Genomic DNA, 27,387 nt, shown 5'->3' on the forward strand with positions numbered 1-27,387 from the left:
ACCTTTCGACCACAACAGTGTTGGTCAGGCAAGTAAACTTTGCTTGAAAAACCCACTCAGGTGAGTCAGTGACACATGTGACTGTAATGATCCACAGTGTGTAAATGTTCCCTTAGCATTTATAAGCTGTAACCCGCAGCAGACTAGTAAAAAACAATGAATAAAATATCTTCCGTAACCAAGAACAAGATGTCTAGAAGCTGTATTTGCTGCCTTATTTAAGCTCTTCCAGTTAAACACGCAGGAAAACATTTTTAAAAAGTGATTAAATCAAAGGATTTCTGTCTTATTTAGAATTTTGCAACAATTTTCTGCGTTTTTCTTTTTTCTTCTAAACGTACATAATCCTACAGAAAAAAAAAAAGGATTCTAAATATTTGTGTTGACCAGCATTTAAAGCAAAGGTTGACTTGTCTACAGCCTTGGCAACAAATTAAGTCACATTTGTAGAAAAAAAAATGGTTTGTGTACATGCAGGGGATGCTAAGTCGCATCATGTGAGCTTTTAGATTTGTTATTATGTCCCTGAAACAGATAAATCAAACAACTAAACCACCCATACATTTCTTTGCTATTTGGTCTTTAAAAAATCCTCACTGTTTCAAGGGGACGATTACTACCTCGAAAGATTTAATTACACATTTAATTAAAGTAAAAAGAAATCAATCTCTTGTCTTCCCTTGAGAAGAGTGATGTCTTGAATCAGGAGAAAAGATGAATCCATCAACGTCAACACCAGTGGGGAATGCTTTGTAGCCGTAACATGTTTTATTTGAGGTGAATTAATCCGTTTCTTCCTCCCACCCTCTTTTTCTCCCCCGCTGCTCCTACGGCTGATTCTGCAGTTGCAAACATCCTCTGGAGAGAAGAAGGTAAAACATTGCAGTCATGAGTTTGTGTTTGTGTTCTTATGAATATGAAAGTGTGGCAGGCGTGTTTTGTAGCCTTCAGAGCCTGCAGCCCATATGAACTCTGCCGCTTCTTTTTTTTTTTTTAAGTTGTTAGCTTAGCTGTCCTCCAGAAGCGCAACATTGTTTTCTCTCCCGCAGCTTCTCTTCTGTCTTGACCTCCTCTCTGTGCTTCCTCCACAAGTTTTGTGCTTTCTAATCAGTTTTTGGTTCACATCAGGGGGAAACAGTCGCACATAAACATGGACAATATGTATATTTTGCAAGTAACAGCATAGATTCATTTCAGAGGCAGTGAGGGGGTGCAGCTCTGTGCTTTTCAGTATTATACAAATCCATCTTTTCTTTATGGTGTAAATGTTATTACCACAGGAAAGTTTTCCTCCACTACAGTAAGAAGCACTTTGCTTTAGAGGCCAATAGAAATGTAATCTGTTGTTTTACATCAGATCTTAATGACCCAAAGCAGTTTAAAGTACAATGTAACAATCTTGATCATTTGTTAGTGTTTACAGGCCTTTGGAAACAATTATGGCTAATTAAATGTGAGCGTGTAAGAGTGTTTGTTCCTGAGCGTGTGTGCACGCATTTGTCAGTGTATCGTTACAGACTGTCCGTTTGGATAGTTAGCTTTATTACCTGCAGACTGTTGACAATATCTGAAAGTATCACACTGCAAAACACCCTGACAGACCAATCACTCACACAGTTATTGTCTGGGCTGGTATGAACCACAAGTGCGAGAGCGTCCGCTTAAATCTGCTCACGTCACCTCAGCCGTTTCCGCCAATCAGATGAGACATACAGACAGCGGCGTTAATTTGACGGCCGTTTCTTACAGTAGGCTCCGGACATGTTGTTGACAGGGCCCTTTGTAGGCGTTGTCAGCAGCTCGCCATCCAGCCCAGCTAGCACGAACGCATGCTAACGGGTGTCTTGTCGCGTCCCCTCTGGCAGGAATTGAAATTGAAATGTCCATCACAAATGTCACACGTGACAGGAGAGGGATTTATTGTAGGTTTCAATTTGTATTTGCTCCATTTCAAGCAGATTTTTTTTTTTTTTTTTGTCAACACTCTCGCCTTCCTGTCTTGTGTTTTAGGGCTGAGCGTGGGAAACATGTTCTATGTCTTTTCTGATGAGGGCATCACCGTTCTTCAGCCCAGTGAATGCGAAATACGCAAACACATGAAGCGAACAGAGAGGATTGTTGCTACTTATGTAAGTACATGCTGATTTAATGCAGGAATAGATCCAGCAAAAAGCAAACCATGCATTCATGTTGTGCTACAGCGCTAGGAGTATCACATTGCACCACAACGCAAAGCTCTGCAAGTTACAGCTCATTAATCACAGTGAGAAAACCTTCCAACCTTGACAATCTCCATGATTTTATTTGTTCAGCCAAATCTATACTTTTCATTCCAGTCCAGGGCAGCGTGGAGAGATTGCCACAGAAATCAAACCCATCTGTCCTCCTCCTCCTTCCTGATGTCGCAAAGCGACTCCTCACCTCACTAAATGTAATGGGATTACTCGTGTCCATTAGTCAACAGCTCACAACAATAGAGTGCATGTGTCTATGCAACAGACCTTGGGCTTTTTAATCCCCCAGAGAACATCCATCTCATGGAGCCAAAGGCTTTAGACGGTAGAAGTTGCTTGTTTGTTTGAGGGATTTGGTTTTTACAGAAGGGTGTAATTGTATTAGAGATCAATACAAACTCAATAAGCCATGTGTTAGCCAGTTCCTACTATAAACAGCAGTTTCTCTACTTTGGTGAGGCAGGGAGGAGATGGACACACTTGTGTGGGCTTGTGTTTTTTTGTACTTATGGGGTCCAAAGGCTTTCTGGGCATCTACAAGGTGGAACCGCAAATTCCAAGGAGGGTCGAGGGTCAAAGGCGTTACAGTGGAGTTATGATTGGGCTTTCTTTATGCTGGTTAGGTCGGGAAAGTAATGTATTGTGCCAACAATGGGTTGCTATGGAAGGAAAACAAAAGGAGAACATTATTTTGTGTGACGAGTTAGCTAATGAAGCGGTTTATGCATTTGAGTTTCCTTTGCATGGTGGGTGGAATGAGATCTTTATGTCCTGAACCAGTTGCAGGATATTTATATAATGATATCAAGGTGAAGTGAACATGTTTTCTGAACTCTAACAGTGGAAACTTGTTTTCTAAGAAGCTCAAACAAAGTCGCTTTTGAATCATTACGCTACTTTTCAGCAGAGGTGGCGATTCCTGGTCCAGAAAGTAAAAGTCCTGCCATGTTTTCGGATCTACCTGTGCAATCAGAACAGGTGTTTTCACCTGGCAAATAAACTCTGCTAATTAAATTCAGCTTGTTTGGTCGGAACAGCTACCAGACAGGACTTTTACTTTCTGGACCAGGAATTGCCACCTCTGCCTATCGGTTTGGTAGTTATAAAAGTTATTAATAGTTATTAATGTCTCAAGTCATTCAGAAAGTCAGTTTTAATTAATATAAACATATTCACACTTTTTGATTCAGTTTAAAATAAACCCTGGTTTATAAAAGACACAAAAATGCACGAAAACCAATGAATAAAACAGCAGTGATGTGAGTGAGAGTTCAAAGTAACATAAAGAAAACTCCTTTTCCTCAAGCTGACTTCTCTGCATTTCGGTTCTTCCCAGGAGGAGATGTGCCCCAAAGGTGAGGGGGTGTCGCCTCAGCGCTGCGTGTGGTCCTCAGCAGTCAACGTCAGGGATAAGTACATCTACGTGACCCAGCCCCTACAAAGCCGACTGCTCGTCGTCGATATCCAAGCACAGAAGGTGGTTCAGGTGGGTGGAGCAGGTCGCCATGGAGATAAAAGGAAGTCACTAGTCTTAGATATTGTTCATCCAAACTTGGGTTTTAAAAACAATGTTGTCGGAGCAAAAGTTTGCCGATTAGAATCATGAGAAAACTGCGTCAAATAATAATATGACTCTTCACTTCTTAATTGGCTGCACTACATGAACAACGCTGCTTTGTCAGTTGCTTTTGTCATACACTGAAGTATGATCACAATAAAAACATTGGATTCATGTCTGAGTGCTCGCCTACATCACCCCGAGTTAACCAGATAGGTTTTGAATGACTTCACTGAATTTTAAGTAGTTTGTTTAGATGAAGATGGTAGATTTGCAACAAGTGATAATCATGAATTATAACAAGAAACTGAAAATGAAATCACTGCAAACTGCTTGACTTGCAGTGGAATAATGGTCTGTCAAAATAATATAATATGTCAAAATGAAGACTCAAAACTGACACTGTTCACATTAAAATAGCATCTTACGTTGTGCTAATTCATCCCATGTCAAGCCTTCCCTTTGCTAAGGACTCATTAAAGTGGAACTATTATGTGCATTTCAGGCTAATTAATTTTTATTTCTGAGACCAGAAGGGCTGGGATTGATCGAGTTATTGTCACAAATCGCTTTATTTACTTCAGACTGACCCTCTCCGTAGGCTGTCAGATCAGCCTGCGGGCAAAACGAGTAGATTGAGACTCTTCCGCATTAAGCCCCGCCTCCCGCCACTGCACTACATCAGGAGCGTGCACCGCAACTGCTTTTGCCGTCATTGTAACATCTCATAAACAGAAGGATTAGGCTAATATGAACTCAATAAACAAACAAAATACAATGTCAACACATAGCATACAGCCCTACATGTTGGAACCTGAATCAGACCCTGAAAACAAAGTGGAAAACAGCAACCCACAGCAACGAATGCAGCAGGATGTCTCTCTTTGGTAAACTCACCAGCCATCGTTGGAAATAACTTTATCCGATGTTTTCCACCCGCCTGATGTATTTGTACATGTCCTTGTTAACCAGTAGAAGGTAACCAATCACCGAACCTTATCCCCCGGGACGTCACAAGGATTTTCAAGTAGAAAAAACTCTCTAAAACGACGCGTTTTTCGTCGCCATGGAAACCAAATGGAGAGAGTGCTGGAACTCAAACTCAGACTCAAACATGCGTTTAGCTGATAAAGAACAGTGTCGTTCACATGTCTGATGAGGATTCAACACTGTAACACTGTAGAAAGCTCAGAAAACTCCAAATACCATAATAGGACCCCTTTAAAAAACCAAAAGTTCCCATTTAAACTTACGTATCTCTTTAAAAAACACTGATTTAGCCAGTGTTACCCTCCATGTCAAGTATCAACACACCGAGATGCACTGAGTTCAGACTTCCACCCATCTAAAAAGGACCATGTGCAAGATAAAATAAATTTAAAAGCACCTCAAGCGTTAGAAACAATATGGAGCCCAGGTGGGTGCTGGTTGCCTTGCCATTTATCTTGCCTGTAACGGCTGCTTAGAGACTGAATCCCTCAGGGTCCTTCCCAGGGTCAGCATCATTTATACTAAGGTGCAGGATGAGAGGAAATAGGCCTAACTCAAGGAGAAGGAGGCAGATAAGAAGAAAGGAAAAGTGTGAGCTGAGAGAAGGAGACAGAGAGGGACAGCACACTGAGAGGAAAATGTCATTATAAACCTGTTACTTGACCTTGTTATCCAGGTAGGAAAATGGGACTTAATGCATGGAGGGATTATAAAATAACAAGCCTCTGGGCCTACACATGTAAAAGACCTTCCCCTCGTCCTCCAGAAGGTTATGACACCCAGATTGACACAAAAAACCCACAAACCATGCAGATAGCTCTGTTCTTTCTGCAACTTGAGTTTGATTCTATTCTAACTTTCGGTCATTTTGACTCTTTTCTCTTTAGTCGTTCCATTTTTTCGTTGAGTTTATTTGCCTCTTGCATCCATTTTAATTGGTTTGTGTCACTATTTTGCACCGCTTGTCGTCACACTTTCTTCTGTTTGGAATTATTTGGCACCAGTGGAAAGGCCAGTGGGAAAAGGAGCTTCTTTCATGTTTTTTTTTCTTTCAGTTAAAAAACATAACATCCACATTGAATCCCATATAACTGAAGGACAGATTGTTGTGGGACACATATGATCAGCAAGATGTTTCCTCAGCACCTGGAGTTATAACCTGTGATGTATTGTGAACCACCCGCTCCCTCCCTCTCTTCTGTTACTTCATTGAGTTCTGTAAAACCACTTTTTTACTCTTTATTGCCTTATCTATCTGGCTCTTGTCCTGCTTTCCTGGCCTCTGGGTGAACGAGGTTAATGCACTCCTTTTTTTAAAGCCCACCTTTTTTTTTTTTTTTTCTTTTTACAAAGCACACTGGTCGTGCCTCTTGCCCAGTGCTTGCTGGGATAGGCTCCAGCTTCCCCATGAGCCTTAATTGGATTATTAAGCAGTTAAGAAAATGAATAAATGAACATTGATAGAACTGGATAAAAAAAAAAAATGTAGATAAAAACATGAGCAAAACAGAAACTTGATGTTTGTAAAGTCAGAATAATGAATGTATTTTGAATGAGAGTAAAGTGAAGAGAGACTGGACTGAGTTTTGGAATGTAGTTAATGAAACAAATGTATAAAATGAGTATAAAATGAGAGAATTTAACTATCTGCGCTGCTTCTTTTTGGGTTTTTTTATATTAAAATTCAAAAACAAGATATTTGAAGTTAAAGTTATTTCCAACGTATTCATCCTAAAGCACAACAAAAAAAATCTGTTACAGTAAGTCTAGAGACAGAAGCAGTGTATGCGCAGGTATACGGAGTGTAGCCACGTCAGCTCTGCGTATATCCACTTCTAAATTCCTTGTGATGCTGCTTTTACAGTCACAAAGACCTCTGCACATGTACCCACGTCATCCAGCAGCTAAGCTAAGGTTAGCTGTGCTACAATGTTGCAGTTAGTCAACAGCTGCATTAACTTTAGCCTGAACATAGACATAATAAAGCTACATGTACATATGTCTATGAGCCTGTCTCTTACTAGTCTGTAACCCAGTATTGGTTTAATTATTTCATAACTCTTCCTCCCTGAAACCGAAGTGCAGAAATGATGTGACAATGAGCAAATATACTGATGGATCTTTTAAGTAGACTAAATCAAGTCTTACATGTCACTTTTTCTGAAACAGCATTTTTCTGGGCTACTTTTTTTTCCTCTGTTTTTAAAACAAGGACAAAAAATTGAGAGTATACCCACTTCTTGATGGAGCACTACAACCCTGTATAGAAGGGATGGCTGTGTTGAATCCAAGGAAATGTGAGACATGGTGTTGACTTTATGTTCCAGACATTTCTTACTGCAGTTTTCTGCACCTTTCTGACTTTTGTGGCGTTTCCAAAAGTCTGCATTTAAGTTGACACTCTTAGATCCCAGAGACAGGGGATTCAGGCTGTAAACATGTGGAGAGGCTTCAAAACAGAAAGGTTTCCATATTTTTCTAGACAAATAAACGTCACCTTTTTTTTCCCCAACAGAGATCTAACCTGGATTTAGATGTGACTGATCTGTGCGGGTGAAGTCTCCCCCTGGGTCTGGAGACACCAAGCACATCAGCTAGCTGAAAACCGAGCCAGTTGGCAGCAAACCGCTGGTTCTGTAGTCACTGTAACGTTTAGATGATGAGTCTTTAAGACGCTGCAGTGAATCAGTGAGATGAACCCCACAGTTGTCGTTTAGATTTTGGTTACGCTTTTTCGTTTAGCAGCCCAATTTTCCTTTTTTTTTTCTGAAAGCAGTTTAAAAACCTGCTGCTTTCAAAACGGATTAAAATGATCCTACATTTTCACTCTGTGTTTTGGCAAAACGAACCCTGACATCGTTTCCCGGAGCTTATCTGACACCGACTCTCCACATTATTATTGTAACATCTCTTAGCGTGGCGTTTCTGTGGTGTGTCAGCAGCTAAAACCTTGTACCACTGAACCTGTTTACCTCAGGTTACTGTCTTTTACACGGTCTTGCCATATTTAGCACCTGACATTTTCAGACAGAATATAATTATATATACAGCTCTGGAAGAAAAAAAAAAAAAAAAAAAGACTACTGCTACTTTTTCATAAATCGGCTTTATTAGCAAAAATTAAACTCTTACATAAGCATGTCTCATCCTGCTTTATGAGGACAACAAAGCTTCAGTCTGGCAGAGGGTGAAAACAGCTTTGAACTGAAAGAGATTTACAGAAACTCACCACTGAGGAAACATAGGCTGGTATGAAGTTAAACACTGTGGCAAAGTGAGAACGGAGTGATGTTCACGGCAAGAGCTGCTACAAACATGCTCCTGTCGTGCAAAACTCGCTTTAAGCTGCGAGAAGCAAAGACTTCCGGCTGGGGTTTTATGCAATCAGATTTGTTTCAGAATCTCCAAGCAGAACTTTTTTAAAACTCAAGCAACAAACAACAATTAAGATCAAAACTTTCTAAAACTTAAGTAAAATAAATTATCTCAAAATCAAAAATTATCAATCATCATGAAAATTATTAGGCTTTTATTTGGTTAAATTGAGTAGTTTTTTTGTTTGTAGTTTCCTCTTTCTCTTTCTAATATCTCGCTATTTTGGTTGCGCTTCACAGTCTTTGGTTTTGATTCACGATTCAACGGTTTCATTTCTGACACAAACCTTTCATGGGCGGGCTCTTTTAGGGGCGCATTCCGATTGGCTGGTGAGTTTTCTGAAACAAATCTGATTCCATAGGGTTTTCAAAACAAAACATCTGGAACTGGTCAGAAGATTAGAGTAAGGTCACTTTCCATGAGTCCAGTTTTCAGCTTTGCCCAACACCTATTGGTTTAATGGTTTGATGGAGACCCAGAGAGACCTACAAGCCACAGTGGAACCACAGACGGGATGTAGTATCACTACATCAAGAACCTGTCATGGTCGGCTCAGTCTCCAGATCTGAAGCCAGCTGAAAACCTCTGGAAGGACATCGAAAAACAGATGGTCACAAACCATCAAGTAAAGCTGAGCAGCAGGTACAAAGTAAGCCTAGAGCAACTTGAGCTGTTTGGGCAGTAGTCTATTATTTTTTCTGGAGCTATATATTGATCATATGGACTATTTTCACCTGGCATCATCCAACTTTGTGGCTGGACAGTGTGTTAGTTTACACCTAGTTTAATAACACTCCCAGTTGGTGACTGACGGTGTGTTCAGACCAAACGCGTTTTGAGCATCAAGAGCGGCAGGTTTCAATGTAAAGTCTATGGGGAGGCACGGCAAGACAGCGTCGCGTTTTCTCGCGTCGCGTTTTGAGCGTTGTGGGCGTGCGCGTTCCACATGGAACGCGCCAAAAATTTAAGAAGTTTTATAAGCGTGGAACACGCGTCAAAAGCCAGAGATTGACAAAGCTGCACTTTGGCTGCTCGACGCAGGGCGTCAACCAATCAGAGCGATCAGCTCGCAGCTCCTGGAGGATTCCTGTGGTGAACCCAGACACGGGTCTGAGATGCCATTACTCCGTACAATATTTAGGATAACCATTCCTTGCTAAAAAGCTGAATGTTACTGATTTGGAAACATAGCCGGATACGTTGCCTAGCAACGCTTTGTTTGGGGTCGGCGGTGGCTCTCTGCTGAGTGCGGCTCTTGTTGCATTAACACTGACTATCACTGCCCTACGACAACGTTCTCTGGCTTTATTTATTAAATATAACCATGCCATCGCTTTACTGAATCCGCCGTCATTCAAACTGACCGGAAGGAAAGCACCGCCTCCCTCCTCTCTTTTCAGCCGCGTTTGCCGCTCGCTCCAGAGACACAAGCGGCAGACGCAGCAGGAGCGTTGGGAGCGTTTCGGGCGTCGGACACAAAAGTGGCAGTTTAGTGACCGGCGTCGAGCGTTCAGGTCTGAACACACCGTAAGAGACACTTGCAATGCAAACATGTGGAATACAGTCTGTGGCAGACAATCTCAAGAAAATCAGGTCCAGTTTTTCTGCAAAAAAAATCTAAATAATCTTTATTAAACGCTTTACATATTAAGGGATTTCTATCTTCAAGAATTGACTGGTATTTGTCAACAGCTGTCCAGAAAATAACGTAAATGTTTAAAGCACTGTTCTGCAGCACTAAAATAGCCAAAGAGACAGAAGAAAGCTTTAAGGACATTTTGGAAAAATTTAAAATTAGCAATGAAATGTCATTTTAGAAAAGGAAAGAAACCAACGTTTCTTCCTTTAAACAGTTTCTGGAGTCCATCTTCAACTGAACATTGGTTGCAGCATTAATGGCTCGGCCTCAGCTTTACCTCTGCTCCGCTCATGTAGAAAAACACACACACACAAACAGCGTCCACCTACTCCTCAAACCATACATAGGCACATGCTGAGTTGACACTTGGCTGACCGGTGGAGAGCAGAGGGCTGGATCTCCCATTACTGAACACAGAGCTCGCAGTCTCGCTCCACTGGTGAGGGTGTCAGCAGCTCCCCGTCCACTCAGCCAGAAGCAGGGTAATGGATTGTGTTATTCCTTGTTGTTGACATTGCAGCATAGTCTGAGGTTGAGCGTGTTCCCCACCTCTCCCCAGCTCATGCTCTCTCTCCCTCGCTTCCCTCTTTCTACCAGCTGTATGGCTACAGATTATTGCCTGTTCTCTCAGTTCTCTCAATGATATGTGTCAGATACCTTCATGAAGACCTCATCAGCAGCACTATCTTAGTATTCCATAGTTTTCATGATGCAACAACAGTCTTATATTCACGAGTTAAGAGTGTAAACGGCCCAAACCTGCATGTTTACATGCAGATGTCTGTCCAAGTGCAGATTCTAGCAGTTTAGAACCTGCATATGTGAAAAAAATTACCGACCACCAACAAATTTAGACAGAATCTGGGGGTGTTACAAGTGCATTATGATCCAGGTTTATATTAGGCATGAAAGGAAGCTTTTTTTTTTTTACGACAAGGTTTCTAGAGTCAATTTTACTGTCTTATTAATGACTGCAGTTTCATTCTCTGCACTCCACTGGTTCATTGATGCAGTTTGGGTCATAATCTACCAGCTTTAAATGGATGCAATAATGAAAATAAAGGAAAATACCTAATAAATTCTGAAAACAAACAAAAGATTAATCAGTTGAAAAAAAAAAAAAAGAATAAAACTACAGCAGCCTGTTGGTGGGCTCACTAAGCATTGATAACATTAATCCAGCTATTTTTATTTCTATTTCTTTTCCCCTGTTTGTTTGTTATGTATCTGTTAGACTCCTGTGCATTTCCAGCATCACGAGTAAAGCTTTATTCCAGGTCAAATAAAAGGTAATTAATTCAGACTTTGTCCTGAACTCCCTTTGTGTCCTCCAGGCGGTCGCAACCGACCCTTTTCCAGTGAAAGTGCTCTATGACAAATCACATGACCAGGTGTGGATTTTAACATGGGGAGACATGGACAAAAGTCATCCAACACTTCAGGTAAGTGTGATTCTCAAACAAGACATTTTATGTCTTCAAGCTCATGTTAGCATGAACACAAGGGAATAATAAATTTACTGCTCAATAGCAGCATTTCCGGAGTGAGTTTTCCAGCTACAGACACAGTTGGTTATGATCTCTCTGCATGCATCTTGTTTTCAGCTGTGTGCTGTCAGGAGATGCAGTTCCTACCCAAGGCAGAAAGAAATAAATGTAATGTTTCCATTTTAATATTAGTTTATATATTTTACACTGTCTTTTATAATTATTGTCTTTCAAATGATCTTAGATGATAATCTCGTAAAGCCTGTAGTACTTATCGATTTGAAACGGATGTCATTTAGAGATTTACATAGCTCTGTCAGGGTTTGGTGGAGGTAAGGGCCCAAATGCAGGAACAGACCCAGGAGTGCTGAATGAAGAATTTTTATTGGCAGAACTCAGAACTGAAGTGAAGGGAAGCGATCACAATGAACCAGCAAATGGAACTGAAACAAAGTGCTAGTGTTTGGGAAACCAAACAAGAAACAGGTGTAGTGAATGAAACTTACCAGACCAGGTGAAAACTATGAACAAAGGCTACAGAGGAAACAAGGCCAGGAGACAGAACAGGAAAAAAAACTACAAAATAAAAACAGGAAACAAAAACTGAGAAAAACGCCTGAAACTCCATATCATGACAACAGCACCTCCTCCTGGCCAGGCAGAGAAGCTGCACAGCTCACTCTTGGCTGTACAGTCGAGGCCGTAAGCACTGCCCTGCTCTGGCTTTTCCTCTTATATCATCGCAACACATACGCAGTCAGTTCCCTAACATAAAATCATTTACGAAAAAAGACAGATCGCTACGCTGCCTTTCTGCGTTTCTATGGCGATGTCCTACGTATGTTCAAAATGATCAGTGAATTCATGCTTTGCTCTCAAAGTTTGCTAACGTGCTCACTGGAGGATAACCATGCCAGAGAGGCTTTAACAATTTTCACATCTTTCTTTTGGGGAAAAACGTCAACATACGCTGCTGGCTGGCATGACAAACAAAGTTAAAAACCTGGGGACGGCTACTGGGCAATTTAACTTTGCGTGTTTTTTTGATGGTGTCTTACAACCTTGATCATGCACATTAAGCAGGTACTTAACTGCCTAAACGCTTTAATGATCATTTTTGTATTCGGCACAATTTGCGACTGCCCACCTACCTAACATCACAGCACGTCTGGTTGTTTTGAACTGGCTCATGCAGAAACAGAAACAGCACCACAGTACTAAAGCCTGTTACATACTCCACGAGAAGCAAGAACTGAGTTCTTGTTCTCGAGGCTGCAAGAACAAGAAAAAACGTCTTGTTCGGCAGTCCATACATACTACACGAGAAGCCCGTCTGCAGCGGGGAGGGATCACTGCGGGGGGCGATGTCTGCTTAATGCGCGATGAACCCGGTTGTTACCTCCATCGAGGAGGTTGTTTTCCCCGGCGTCTTTTTGCTCAAGATAACTTAAAAGGTTACGGATGGATTTTTATAAATATTTCAAGAGTTGTTGCAAATGTAAAAATGAAGAACTGATTAAATATTGGTGGTGATCCGGATCACCGTTTGGATCCAGGATAATTTTAAAAGGATTCTTTAACATTGTGCTTGGCGGAGGTTTCCTCTCTCTGCTCTGTTTTTCCAGTTTCACATTTAACAAGCAACTTCGTCCGCGGCAGGGCGGGTTGTGCACGCGGCTGGGTCCGAGTGTTTTAATGCTACATGTAAAATGTTCGTACTTTCTCACCACCTCAATAAGCTGTTTTATCAAAACAATCCGTTTTGCTGGCAACAGTAAAAACGCGGAAGCAGCAACTCCGCTTCATGCTTTCTCCGTGTTAACCACGCCCACCTCAAATGTTCGACCAATCACACGATACTTCTCGCAGCCCTTCAAGAAAAAAGTTCTGCCAGCCCGGTGTGTCAAGAACTGTCCTCAAACACGTTCGCGAGAACAAAATGACGTCATTTTCTTCTCGTAGCCTCGAGAACAAGAAAAAAGTTCTCGCTTCTCGTGGAGTATGTAACAGGCTTAAGTCTCTAAGCTGATGACTGGTAGACCTGTGAAAATCCTCATATGTGCTCCATCAACTTTACTTTTGCTCAGGTTCTTTCCGTTTTACTTACTTTTTCAGAAGCAACATTAAAAACTACAACTTCTATGGTTTTGCTGTTAACAAGCTTATTTCAGAATTGGCAAAGCCGCTAATGGTGCATTTATGAAATGTGGGAAATCAGAATCTCCATCTATTTTTAAAACCTTTGACTAAGTACCACAGAATCATTAATACCTGGTTCCTTCCTTACATGAACTGTACAACTGCAGATGAGAATTTGCAAAAGGAAAGAACTAAAGAGCTTTTACTTCATCCATTGCAGAGTACAGTAAACGCATTAAGTGACTCGGAGTTGTTGGTGGAGACAAAGACGGGGGGGGGGGCTTGGAGCGGCTACTGCAATGTGATTACTAATCTGAATGGCTGAAAGAATGGGGCAACTTAAAACCAACGGTTTTATCTTGTGTTTTTGAGCTTGTCCTCACTTCAAACAACCAAATTCATGCTCTGAACAAGTTATTTTGCTTTATTTATCGGATCCCTTTAAAACTGCAGGGTACAGCCTAACAGGAAGCTGGATGTCGGGCCGAATTCTCAGTTCTAAAGTGATAAAGTGAAATTATTCAACACCAGAAAATCATTTTGGAAAATATTATTTGTTTGTTGATGCACTTCTGTTGCCTGGTTTATAAATCTGGCGAGTGATTATGCAACAGAAATCTATCTTAGAGCAGCCATGAAAGAATAAAATTGCCCTCTTTTATTACTGTCTTATTTCTCCATGTACTTCTGCGGTGTATGTGTTTGTGACCACTGATGAGCGATTATGTTCCTTAAAGAATATAATCTATTTAAGCCACAGAGTCTTCACCAAGCAAGGAAAAACGGCCTCGTAACTAATTGACCATATCCATGCATCTACATCCCTGTTTATGGGATATTAGTATGTTGCATGACAACATCTAATCTATGTATGTTTTAGAGCGTTTACAGAAGCAGCAGAGAGGCAATTCGCAGCTGCGATGTTGTCGGCTTGTGCCTGGCGTCCCTTTGGACCAGTGGTGTTGGAGGCGTCACAAATGAGGAATGATCGCAGGTGTGGTCGTATTTAATCCACCTCAGGGGACTGGAATGAGATGAGGGAAGAGAGATAAGGATACAGAGCGGGTCGACGAGGTGGAGGGGAGAGGGAAGGGACCAGAACCAGTACCTCTGGGAGTGAAGCTCAGCTGTTTTTTTTTTGTTGTTGTTTAAAACCTGCAGCGCTCGAATGTTCTTGAATTTCTGTGTGAGGACGCTTCTAAAAAAAACCTCCGAGGGAATCTCGGTTGTAATCTCTGATATAAACACAAGTGTGTGTTGTTTAGCTGGTTTCCAGTGAAGGGAGGGATCCCATCAAAGTCATGAGAGCAGTTGTGTTTGCATCTTCCTGTTTGGGGACGTGCTGCGTCTGTTCACCAGAACTGCAGAGGGATGATGCACAACCAAGTCTGTTTTTTTGTTTTTTTTTGCTTTGTTTTATTTTTTTTGTTTTGTTTTGTTTTGTTTTTTTAAATGAAAATGAGTGTTTTCCGCTAAAGGAATCATTTTACTGGGATGAGTGGTTATCTCTCTGTGTGACCCTGTGATGGACTGGCGACCCGTCCAGGGTGTAACCTGCTTCTCATCTAATGATTGCCGGGAAAGGCTCCAGTTTCCTGCGACCCTAAATCAAACTAAGCATTTAGAGAATGAATGATGAATAGTTTTACTCTAAGCTTAAATGCACATTATTTTTTCAGCTTAACTGGTCCTGAAAAGGAGTGACATCATAAATAAAAGTCTAACTCAATTGTTGCTCAGCAGCTAATAACTTTGCCTTCCTCTTATAAGTGACGCTTATTACTGCTGATTTAAGGTATACTGTAAGGGACACACAATAAAACTCTTTAATGTCTTCTCGATGAAAGTGTTCTGTACAAGTGGCAGCGTGAGACACGAGCAGTGCAGAAGAGCTCTACATATGCTAGCAAGCGCCAATGCTAATATGTAGCATAAATAAGTGACAGGGAGAAACTCAGCAAAAATACTGCCATACAAGCAAAACCCTGCTGATAATAAAGATGTCTGTTTGTGTGGCAAAACTCTTCAGGTTAGCATCCAGAGTAGCAAACAAAAAAAAAAAATCATATAACGATGACTAAGCATGACTAAGCATTTTGTGATCTCTTATGACATCGGCTCTGTTTGAAATAAAGATCCTGGTTGTTTCCATGAAATTTAAGGAGGTTTACAGTGTGTATGATATGTATTGCTTTGTATTATCTGTAGGTTAACATGATCCTCATGGTGTTTCTAAGATGAATATGGAGGCTATTCCTCCATTCTTCTGGCTGATAGAGAGGTTGAATATTGACACTTGCTGGTGAGTTCTTAAGATGTTAGCGGGGCTATGTCTTAAAACTTTTGTAAAATAGCTCAGCCTAACTTTTTTAGTTTCCACTTTTGCACAGTTACTTTTGTAATTGGGCTGCTAACCTCTGGTTTTTACTGACAGTAATGTGGTTTTCTTGTAGGAGGAGAAAACCATTAAATTTTTCTATTGTGTTCCATCTGAATTCACACCAACACAGTAACTCATGTCTTTATTCTGATACTTACAATGTAATCTCACACATCTCAGCTTTTCTTTGAGACCTAGATTTTTCACATGGCCCTGTCTCAGGAGAGCCATCACCATCCTGAAGGACTCTAACCAACCGGGTCACTTCCTGTTCAAGCTTCTGCCATCAGGCAGACGGTACCGGGCCATCACAGCCAGGACAAGCAGCTTCTTCCCAACCGCTGTCAGAGCCACAAACAAATCTCTAATGTAAAAGACTCAACCTCCGCAATACACACATCCTGTCTCAGTGGCTTTTCACTGGTTTTTAATATAATATTTTTGTTAGATTTAGGTATGTGAATGTATGTTTCCTTATATGTGTGCCTGCACATTTGTGCACGTACAGTCACTCAAATAACTGGAGACTTAAAAAAGGAACAATCACTAAAAATTTGCAAAAATATAATATAGTAATATAAGACACTGTTTTTTCATGTAATTGAGTTGAAGAAAGAAAAGCACATTGGTCCTGGACAAATTAGAGCACTTTTCTGTTGAACAGTGGGACAAAATACCTGTCAACAGGTGCAGAAGTCTGACTGAGAGGAACAGAAAACACCTGACTGTAGCAGAAACATTAAAGAATTGTTCAACTCAATATTAGTTTATGAGTGATGTCATATGTAATAAATTATCTTATTTGTTTGCTTTAAGAAAAAAATTCTATTGAACCAGAATTAGAAAACAATGTAATAATTTTTATTTAAAAAAAGAAAAAAAATTGTTATTTATTATTACTTTAGTCAATTTCAACTTATTTTACAGGCAGCTGTTTTTTTTCCTTCTTTAATGAAAGGGTATGAATAAATATGAGCACAACTGTGTGTATGTATGTTTACATAAATATATATATATATATATATATTTTTTTTTCTTCTATTTACATGTTTGTATTGTTTTGTAGTATTTATAGTGTAAACTAAGCATACTTGAAAGACTTGCACCTTACTTTTCCTTGCAATTGTTGCAGTAACAATTAAAGCTAATCTGATCTAATCTAATCTAATCAGATCTGATCTGATCTGATCTTTCTAGTAGATATATTGAAAATATGTCCAATTGATATTGTGGGCGTAGATTGCCACAACAATACAAAAGTCACAACACAAATACAAAACCAGAACAGTCCACAGTTAGCCAAGACACAAAAGCTACAATGAAAGTTTTACAATCACAGAAGGGGGAATTTGCACCAAACTATAAATGAAAAGCTTTTGGAAAAGCTTCAGTAGTGGGGAAAACACTAATGCTGAATAATGTTTATGCACAATTTTAAACATTGACAACTGTAAAGTATGAACAAAGAGTCAGAGTTAGCTACTTCCTGTGTGAGGTTGTAGCTGTGGCAGAACTCCCTCTGTAACTCACTGCCTGCCATGTAAATTCTGAGAAAAACAAGAAAAGTGTGGAAAGCTGTGGCTTTTGTATTGTTGCGACACTTTCAGGCTGCCGTGCAATTTTATTGTGTACATCATTCCAGACGGGAGGCAGAGCTTACCAAATCTGGGCTGCAGGTGCAGATTGTTTTGGATCTAAATGATGCCATTATCAATTTTCAACATTAAGTAATGAAAAAAAAAACAACAGTTTTTCCCCAACCTGCGAGACTAAACAAGCTCAGAGTTTCCAGGTTTTCCACTTCTTTGCAAAATGTGCAGACACGATTGTGCCCGTGTTGTTGTCACAACTAAGGTGCACGCTGCCGGTGATTACATTAGAGTCGATTTACACCTCAGCCAGATGAAATCTCCAATAAATCAGAAAATTTGGTTAAAAGATGCTTTCAATTGCAGAGAAAATGATTTTCTCCCGTAATCTGCAACAAGCATGGAGAGCAGCTTTGCAGAAAACACAGTTTTGTATTTTTCATTTTAATTTCCTTTTTTTTTTTCTCCCTCATTCGTTCAGAAGTAATGAATAATTACTGAACAGGGCATAAATCTATCAAAAATGCAATTGCAGGGAAGCCACATAATGAATTGGAGGCCACATGGATCACACCACAAATAAATGGTCTGATAATATCATTATCATTTGGAGTGAAAGTAATTGACCTGTTCAGCGCCGGCCCGTCGCTACCAGAGGCACGGCTTCGCTTCAGCAGATCATACATGTGTATGAGTGCGGTTCTTTGTTTGAGCACTTGCAGTGCGCAAACTGTGTGTAGGTGTGCATTCATCTGGGTGCGTGGTGTCTCTTAGCAGCCAGGTTTAATGATGGTTCAGTAGTTCTGTGTAAATATCAGAGGGAGTGTGATTGTCAATTCATTAGAGAAGACAAATGGAGGAATCTCCCAGGCAGAGAGAGACATGGCCTTTCAGATTGTCAGTCCAATCTGCATCTACCTGACAAGAAGATATGCAGCTCCCAGGCACATTGTTATGCACATACACACACACACACAAGGGCTGCTCGATGGCATCAACACTGCACAAGCGTCACAGCATCACCAACACATCACGATTATCTGACCTGTAAATTAGCGTTCGTTGCTTTTAAACATGTAATTTATATGGCTGAAGGAGTGAAATCTCTTGTTTTAGTTGACAAATTTTGCAGCAGGAATTAACGTTGTTGTTCCAGGGATTAGTCTTCATTTTATCCCTCAATTTGAACATGTAGCTTAAAGGTGGAGTATGTAAGATTTTCAATATTTTCAAAATAAATTAACTAAGAAAATAACTGCAATCATAATTAGATGATTAGATGACAAAGACTCTTCTTAAATGTTTGCATACCAGTAAAAAAAAAAGTGCTTTTTGTCATTTGTCATTAATTAAACTTGTAATTTAATAACGCATCAAATATGGACAGACTGGAACCTACATGTTTTTAAAAAAAAAAACTATCTAATTATGATTGTAGTTATTTTATTAGTTAATTTATTTTGAAAATATTGAAAATCTTACATACTCCACCTTTAAGGTATCATATTTCCTAAATGACACAAATTCCCTGGATCATTTAAAAAAAAAAAAAAAATCCCGATTCATTTTGACGTATTTCAGCTAGATGACTTACAAAGAGAGAAAAACTATATTTAAAAAAATCCCCTTCAACTCTACTGCAGACTGAGTGTTGGTGAAAGAGGAGAAACTACCCAGTCAGAACCAAAGCCCTTGCAGGTATTAGGTGGTGCAGTGAGGCGGGGGCAAAGTAAAACTCAATTGGGCTTCATTGCTCAAGGTGTTGATATGAAATCCAAGGATGAGCAATAACAAAAGAAGGCCCGTGGCATTAAGGGGAGAGCACCTGCAGCTCCACAGACCCCAGCAGCTGCCTAATAATACAAGAGTGATTGTACATCGAACCTCATTAACTTCCATTGTTTTACTCGGCAACTGTTGTAATGACTTTTTGTTAACAAGCGTTCCTTCTGTGTCATGCAACAGTGAGGCAAAGGCATTTTTTTGGCTAAAAGTGAATGGAGGAAAGAAAGTATTAGAAGTCAGCAAGTCAAAATGCTATTTTTATTTCTGTTAATGGATGTAAGGAAGGAATGAGGAGCCTGGCCCCCCCATTGGGCTGCAAGCAAAGGTGCAGCTTTGAGAAACTGGCATCAAAGAAAGTTTTTCTCTAAACTCTTTGCCCTCAGAAACATTTCTACATACTTTCTTGAAACATTTGACTTGCTGTCTTAACCTTGAATATTTTCAAAGAGCGGAATGTCTCTGAAAATATAACGTGGAGGTTTCAAAATAAAAAAGGAAATAAGTGATTCTTTTATAGTTTGCCTGTGAACAACCCCACAATGGAAACAAGCCTGATGTCAGTGCCACTGTCAACCCGATGGATCTAAAGCCATTAACCTCCCGAAGTCATCAGACTTCACTTTCTGACACTATGTGAGCCTCCTGAATAAAGTAACATGCGTGCTCGGGTGGCTGACACCATTATCATTCAGTATTTTTTTTGACAAGTTGTTATCTGTCTAATTGTTTTACCGCAAAATACTATTTGTTTGTTTTTCTAATAAACCAAAGGAGTTGCAGTATTTTAATGTTTAAATTAAAACTTTAATTATATTTTAACGAGATAGTTAATATGCTGTAAAGTACTGTCCCATCAGATGTGTATTTTCTGAATTAATCTGTTCTGAACACTTCAGAAGTCTGTTATTTCCATCAGCAGTCTCTACTGTTCCCATGGTAACCATAGATGCCCATATCATAAGACTGCTTCCCATGTGTTTGTATGTTAGGCTGTAAACCATGAGCCAGTTCTTTTTCCACACTTTTCCATACCTGTTATGCTGTAACGTGATGTCTTGGTTTCTTCTTACCACTGTCAACGTTAGAGCTTCTTCTATTTTCCGAACTTCCACTAAACCACACAGACAAGGCATCGTATGAAGACAGCGACTCTGCACATTGCAGTTGCCTGACTGTCTCTTCACTGTACCAAAAACAAAATTCACCAAGTCATAAATTCTGTTTTACTTTAGTTGTTTAGTGGTCAAGCATTTCCTTCCACCTTGAACGACTGCTAATGTGTTTTCCTGTGACTCTGCTTTCATTTAAAATGAATCATAAAGGTCCTTTTTTATATATATATAATTACCTCCATGACTTGATTTTTCAGTCTTAAATTTTTCATCTATTTTTCATTTAAATTGTTCATTAAATCTACAAATGACACATGGATCTACACAGAACTATCTTGTTTACTTTATGTCAGATTCACAATAGTGATGCGAAGAAGTGAAAATGTGTCAATGTCGAAACACTGACAACACCAATGGGATGTTTTCCTTGAATAAATGCAGCTCCATCAAACACCTCCCTCATCCTTGACTCAGACCTGATCATGAAGGTGTGCATGATGAAGCATGTGTCATTTACAAGATGGAGCATCAACGTCTGGAAGTACCCCCCCCCCGTACTTCTTAAACTTGCTGATTCAGTGCCAGGAGAACGACATGAGAAATTAGGTTTTTATTGTGGTCTGTGCTCCTGAGTCAACCTCAGCTGAGGGAGATGGTGTACAGAGAGCCGAAGCAGGGCAACATATCATCGGCTCAAGTCACACAGATGCTTTTGTGTTTCGTATGACGTTGTCACGGCGACAAGCTCTGGTGGTTAGAACCTGACATATGAGGCTTCACTTCACTTACAGAAACCAGAAGCAGGTGACTGAGATGGAGCCATCCCATGTTCTATAGAGTTAAATAGATTCAAGAGGCAAAATGAAGGACTCGTATCTGTGCCTCTGGACAGTTTCAGCAAGTTCATTTTTTTGTCGATGAAACATTTAGCATGAATCAAAGATAAATAATGCTGACTGTATCCGAATTAATAAAACTTTTAAGACTCTGGCAATCCATGATCATTTGGTTCGTGCAGATCCTCCCTGTTGAGTTTCCTCTGAAGCAAATGCATCATTAGATTTTTATCAGCTTGGTCCATAAAACCCTTTAAATCATTGATTAATGTGAGTTTAATGGCATATTCACACTGTTTGGTATGATTTAATTGAACCCTGGTCTGCTTCCACGGATGGTATGTTTAGTTTGGAGTGGTGTAAACATGTATGCACATATCAGCTCTATAAATTACTATGTCGGTTGCTGGAGATGCATATGTGGCTGAATTATGGCAGAAACATTGTAGTAGTCTATTTAACTGAGTTGAGAGGGAAGCACTTAGTTTCGGTGATGTTGCTGGTAATAATGGTGTATAATTAGACCGGATGAAGTGCTTTGTGCCATTGAGAAATGAGCTTTGAATAAATCATGTGGTCTTTACCAAATATCAGCAGAATATATGAGGTTTTTCAAACCGCAGACTTAAAGTGCTACTCGCTATGTGCTTGTCCTATCTGCTGAAACATGGCATCCTACCTGACTTCACATTGACAGTCTTGTTGGTGCGAGTGATTTAAAATAAAGCAGGTAAAATGTCCAGCATGGAGAATTATAGGCGTATGTGGGCGTAATGTCTCGGATTGGCTTCAAGACTAAACATAATGACCTATTTTAGTTTGGTTTTAACATTAACAAATCTTTGTATGCACTGAAGGAACTAGCCACCAAGCGTTAAAGAAATAAAACTACAGTATTCATGTGTTTTTAAGATCCTTCTAAAGCTTTTGACAGAGTTAAGGCCTTTACACACCAGGACAATGCAAATAAATGACACAAAATTGTGAATAATTCAGAGAATTGTTAATGTTTCTGTCTATGCACACAGAGTGCAATGCGGAATTGTGAATAAATGATAAAAATTATAAACTTGCAAGGTGGATTTCACATCAAAGCACAACAGCGTCATGCTGATGCTGCAAAAGAAAAGACAGAAAGAGGCGCTGGCTGCATCTAATTCTCAGAAAAAGAGGAGAACTTCGGGAGTTTAAATTTTTTATTCCATGAACTGAAATTAGACCACAGCCTATGTTGGATGCGCATATTAAGTAATATCTACCTCAAGTCTAAAAAAATAAAACTTGCAAAATTGCTGGATGGAATTCCGCGACTGATGTGAATGTTCACGTTGACTTTACACTGATCCGGTAAAAAATATTGCCATTCGAATTATTTGGACAAAATATCTGGAGTACGTGCGTAAAGGCATTTGATCATTGTAAAATATTTCCCAAAATGGAGGAGTGACGAGTTCCATTGTATCTGATGAGAATTTAGTGTTGGTGTTCACATCAGTCCATGCAATCTGAATGGCATACGAGCACTTCGACAAGGTGGCGTTTTGTCACCCGTACTTTTCAACATTCACATGGATGACCTCTTTAGAAAATTAAATGAATGTAAAACTGGATGTAAAGTTGTCTTATTAATCATCTGATGCAGATAAGTTGGTTATTCTGTCTCCCTACAGTGCTAGTTCACATCAGCTGCTTCCAGTCTGGGCAAGTTATGCTGAGCAGTTTGACATCATATAAAATCCTGAAAAGACTGTTGTCATGAGAATCAGAAATTAAAATTCTCTCCATTTTATGAAGCCGAACATGCATAATTGTGGTGAACAAAGTCAAATATTTCGGGTATATAATCAGAAATTACTTATGTGACGGTGATGATGATATCCACCAGCAGTGCTGTAAACTGTATGCACAAGCAAATCTGCTTGCATGCAAGTTCAGCATGCACAGCTGATGTGAAAAATAGCCCCTTTCAGAGCACACTGTACTCCTTTTTCAGCTGCTCAGTCATGGTGCAGATTTAGTGAAGTTAAACCTTCAGCTGGCATTCAATGATGCATTCAGAATACTGTTTTAACTTCCAAGATGGACAAGTGCAAGTCACTGACATGCTTGTGTCAAAATGTGTACGTAGCGTCCATGCTGTGTTGAGAAATGTTATGTATAAATTCATGTGTCGATTAGTGGACTTGAGAAATATCATTTGACTGAGCCAAAACTGAGCGATACAAAGTGTTGCTCCGGTTTTTGGAAGCACTTATAAATCTCTGTTCATACGTATGTTGTTGTAATCTGTTAGAAATGTTGTTTTGGTTTTTAATCGCTGATATGGACTGATGCGTCTGGAATAAAGATTAAATAAAAAAATATCACAGTAAAGTGATACAGTCTGACTAACTCAGTGGAACTGAGTGGATAAGACAAGGTGCCTGTAAAATCTTTACATATCACTTACCAGTTAGGTAGTTTGTCATTTTAATCAAGTAAATAAATGAAAATATTCAGAATAAGTTTTACACCCGAAATCTTTCAATTATTAGTTTCTTACGTTTTGAAATCACATTGAAGAGTTTTACACGTTAATGGATTTCGGAAAACAAAAATTCATTCATGAGTTCATGCAGGGAGAAGACATTATAAAGCGTGGCAAATATTTTAAAATATGAAGCGTGATTTTGAAGCTATAGTAAAATTCCCACAACCATCTTTTTGAGCCGCACTTTCATTCATTTTTGTCGGATTAAAAAAAAAAAAAAAAAAAAAGACTTTTATATTTCTGTCTGTGTTAACAGGTGATTCCTCAGGCCAGTGTCGGGGAAGTGCATCGTGCCATTCGCACAACTTTCCAAAGGGTGAATGACTTCTTCATCCCTCCAACTAACCTCATCATCACTCATGTGAGGTAAAGTTTGCCCACATTCAGTCACCTCTGACCTTACCGACCTTTCCGCTTGCTCATCACAACTGTCCTTCTAAAGTAAAGGAGAAAAGAGCAAATGAGAATTCTAATAAGAGTCTCTGTGTGTATTAATCACTCCCCAAAAATTCTTGAAAGGTAATTAACCTCTCTTTTGAACTTTGTCAATGTAGGTTTGCCTTTGTCTTCCTCAAAAATGAGCCAGCGATACACAAGATTGATCTGGAGACCTTCCACCGTGTCAAAACCATCAGTCTGAAGAACTACAGCTGCATACCAGACAGCATGGCCTACACACACCTGAGCGGCTTCTACTTCATTCAGTGCCAGAGCAAGAGCTTTCTGCATGCCCCGCCCCAGCTCCTGATTGACAGCGTGACTGATGCCGTGATTGGCCCAAACTCAAACGTTACAGGCCAGGCTTATGTGTCATCAGATGGCCGCTACATTGTGACACCTGACCTGCAGCGTTTAAAGCTAATAGTTCAGACTGTGTCATTCCAGGGAGAGTTGGGTCTGAATCAGGAAATACATGAGCGTATAAATGTCTCTGATCTGGTTTTCCAGCCCTCCTTCACAGAGTCTAACCAGCATGTTGTTGTGGCCACCTCGGGCTCAGGCACGGACCTCCTGTTTGCCGATCTGTCATCAGGCCGTACTGAGGTTCTCCGGAGCCTCAAGGAGCCCCTGGCTCCCCAAGCTTGGCCCTGGGGAGGCCCAAACAGAGTGGTGGTCTCCAGCGGGCTGTTCGGACAGTACCTGGTGACGCCATCAGTTGAGTCCCTGTTTGTCCTAAATGGAAAACAGAGAACGCCGCACTGCGAAGTGTCTGACATCAGCAGAGGAAACACAGTTGTCTGGGTCGGTGAGGTATGAAGTAAGAAAAAAAAGGGGGGGCTAATTAAAAAAAAAAAAAAAGAGATGTAGAATTAGTGAAAGACATAAAATAAATCTTAAAAAGGGTGAGGAGAGATAGGGCCAAATTATAATTAAGATCTATGTGAACATTTGTTGTGGACTCAACCCTGCGACTGAGCAAGATGGGGGCTTGTCCGGGTTCTCTGGAACAAATACGCGTAAAAAAAAAAAAAATTAAAAAAAAAATTAGAGTAATGAAGAAAATATTGAAAAAAACATGTTGTGATATTTTTATTGGGAGAAAGTGTCAATGCCGTTCAGTGCAACAGTGATCTATGTGCACTTAACTAAACAGAATTGTACATTATTGCACTTCCTTTCATGCTATCACAGCAAATAGGTTCGTGAAGAGGAGTTATTAATGAACTATGAACTATGCACAATGCTCACTTTTTTTAGAATTAAAAGCTTTCCAGTTTTTGTTTTTCTCAACAATGTTTGTCGTTCTCACCAGTGCTGCATATAATCACCACAAACTGTCTGTATGTCCTGTCCGCCGTTAGCGTGTACGTGTTCAGTCTTTTTAAAAGCTACCAACACCATCAGTTAATTCGCCTTTGTTATGGTATTGTACTGTACTCTGCCTCTGAAAGCTTTCCTTCTCCCCATACTAGCAGAGGTTGGCTTTATGCACATGTGTAATACCCTCTATTTACGTTGTCTATCCAAAGAGCCCAATTGGTCCATTAGCCGTTGACAATGGATGTTTCGGTCACAGAGGAAATGAAAAGTACATCCTCTGGTCTGTTGCAGCAGTATAATGTGTCCCCTGCTGTCCTGCACATTTAGTCTGATTCTGACGCACAGCTCTGTGCTGTGAAGCCTGAAAATGCCACTTGTACCACTTAGCTGATTCCCTCAGAGTAATCACTCCGGTTTATACTGACCCATATGCCGAGGCCGAGCCAAAGCGCCATCAACTCTGCTATCGGACGGGCTGTGAGCATTTGTGTGTCCTCTCAGAGAGCTGGTTACAACTTCAAGTCAGAGAGGCTAGACTTCTCATGTGAGAATAAATAACAACTAAATCTGTATTTTTATTAGTTACTTTCCAGCCATCTTACAAAACTTCCGAAATAGAAAAATACATTTTAGCTTAAAGCTTTGGAGCTGTTGCAAAACTAGAGATACATTTCGTATTATGTAACATATACAAGACTACTGATTGTCAGACAACATTACTAAGTGTACAGCTTTGTCTTATAGTCATTGTAATTTCAGAATTGTATATACACTTAAAAAAAAAAAAAGTCTTAACACAGTAACTGAATAAACACCAGCAACTCTTCATCTAATGGAGCAGCACATTGTCTGTGGTTGAACTGCATCATCCTCGGCCTAATTGTGCTTTTCCACTTGCACTAATCATCACAATGATGAGCCATTAGCAGCAAGACAGTGCCGCAGCTCCTCTGCGGCTGTAATAATGGCTGGTCCGCATTGTCTCTCAGCATTTCTGCCTCTTGACAGCAGTGTTTGTCTACATGTGGAGGCATAGGTCACAGCTTTTAAGGCAATGACATTTCCTTTCACTTCTCACTCCCAAAGACGGGAGCTGCAAGATTTCTCAATTAGCTTATTCCTACCTTGTATATGGTTGTGTAGTATTTACAGCAGAAAAGACACAGACTGCCTTCCCTAGAATATATTTAACTACGCTTTACCATAGGATTCAGAACGAATGCATAAAAAACATTTTTTTAGGAGGAACATAGTGGAGTTAAAGCAAAGACTACACATAGAAGCAATGATTTCTGTAAGGAAATCTAAAAAAATTATGTCAGTGTTTGTTTCTTAACTCCCATCTTGATGCCTGAAGTTAACTGTTTGCAGCTAAAGCCTGGAGAAAGCGTCTCCCTCTTCAGATGTAATAGCTGAATGAATGAATGAATAAATGATGAATAAATATTTTCAAAATTATCACTGAAATACTGTACAGAAAGAGCAGCTGTAAAGAATGGCTGGCCGACGAGGTCTGGGACTGATGAGGTCCATTTATTGACTCAGAAACTCTTGTAAGAAGTTCATTTACATGCAAGTCTTTCAGAGCTAGAACCCACAGTGGTGTTTGAGAGGGATTCATCATTTATATAGGGTGTATAAGCAGGTTGTTGTAAGATGCATCCTCCCTTCAGACACAGCTGTTGGAATAGAAAAGATGTTTTACGTCACTTGATTTGTGTGTAAGCAGCTCTAAAAATAGTCAGACTGTAGCCACTATAGTTGAGCTCAGTTTTTGTGCACACAGATGCAACTGTTGAGGTTATTGGTGAAAGATGGCAATTAAAAAGTTTGGTCCTAAAACTTACAGACTAACAGATGAGCTGAATGAAAACTAATCCTTCACAAAATAATCAGGCCTGCTCATCGAACGAGAAAAACTGACCTAAGAACCAAGTTTTAGGTCAGTTTAGTCAGCGTTAGGACAACTGTC

General features: G+C 39.9%; 1 protein-coding gene across 1 annotated transcript in view; it reads left to right on the forward strand.

Annotated features, from left to right (window-relative positions):
• fstl4 (follistatin-like 4) overlaps positions 1–24,911 on the forward strand; it is a gene marked incomplete at both ends in the record, with an annotated part of 237,648 nt that extends 212,737 nt beyond the window's left edge. The window contains 6 exon segments of the mRNA XM_079248015.1: positions 846–872; positions 2,011–2,129; positions 3,571–3,720; positions 11,131–11,238; positions 23,911–24,020; positions 24,209–24,911. Of these exon segments, the coding sequence (XP_079104141.1) occupies positions 846–872; positions 2,011–2,129; positions 3,571–3,720; positions 11,131–11,238; positions 23,911–24,020; positions 24,209–24,911 (1,217 nt within the window).
• Positions 24,912–27,387: the final 2,476 nt, after the last annotated feature.

Source organism: Telmatherina bonti, assembly GCF_933228915.1.
Source record: "Telmatherina bonti genome assembly, chromosome: 10".
NCBI classification, from domain to species: Eukaryota; Metazoa; Chordata; class Actinopteri; order Atheriniformes; family Telmatherinidae; genus Telmatherina; species Telmatherina bonti.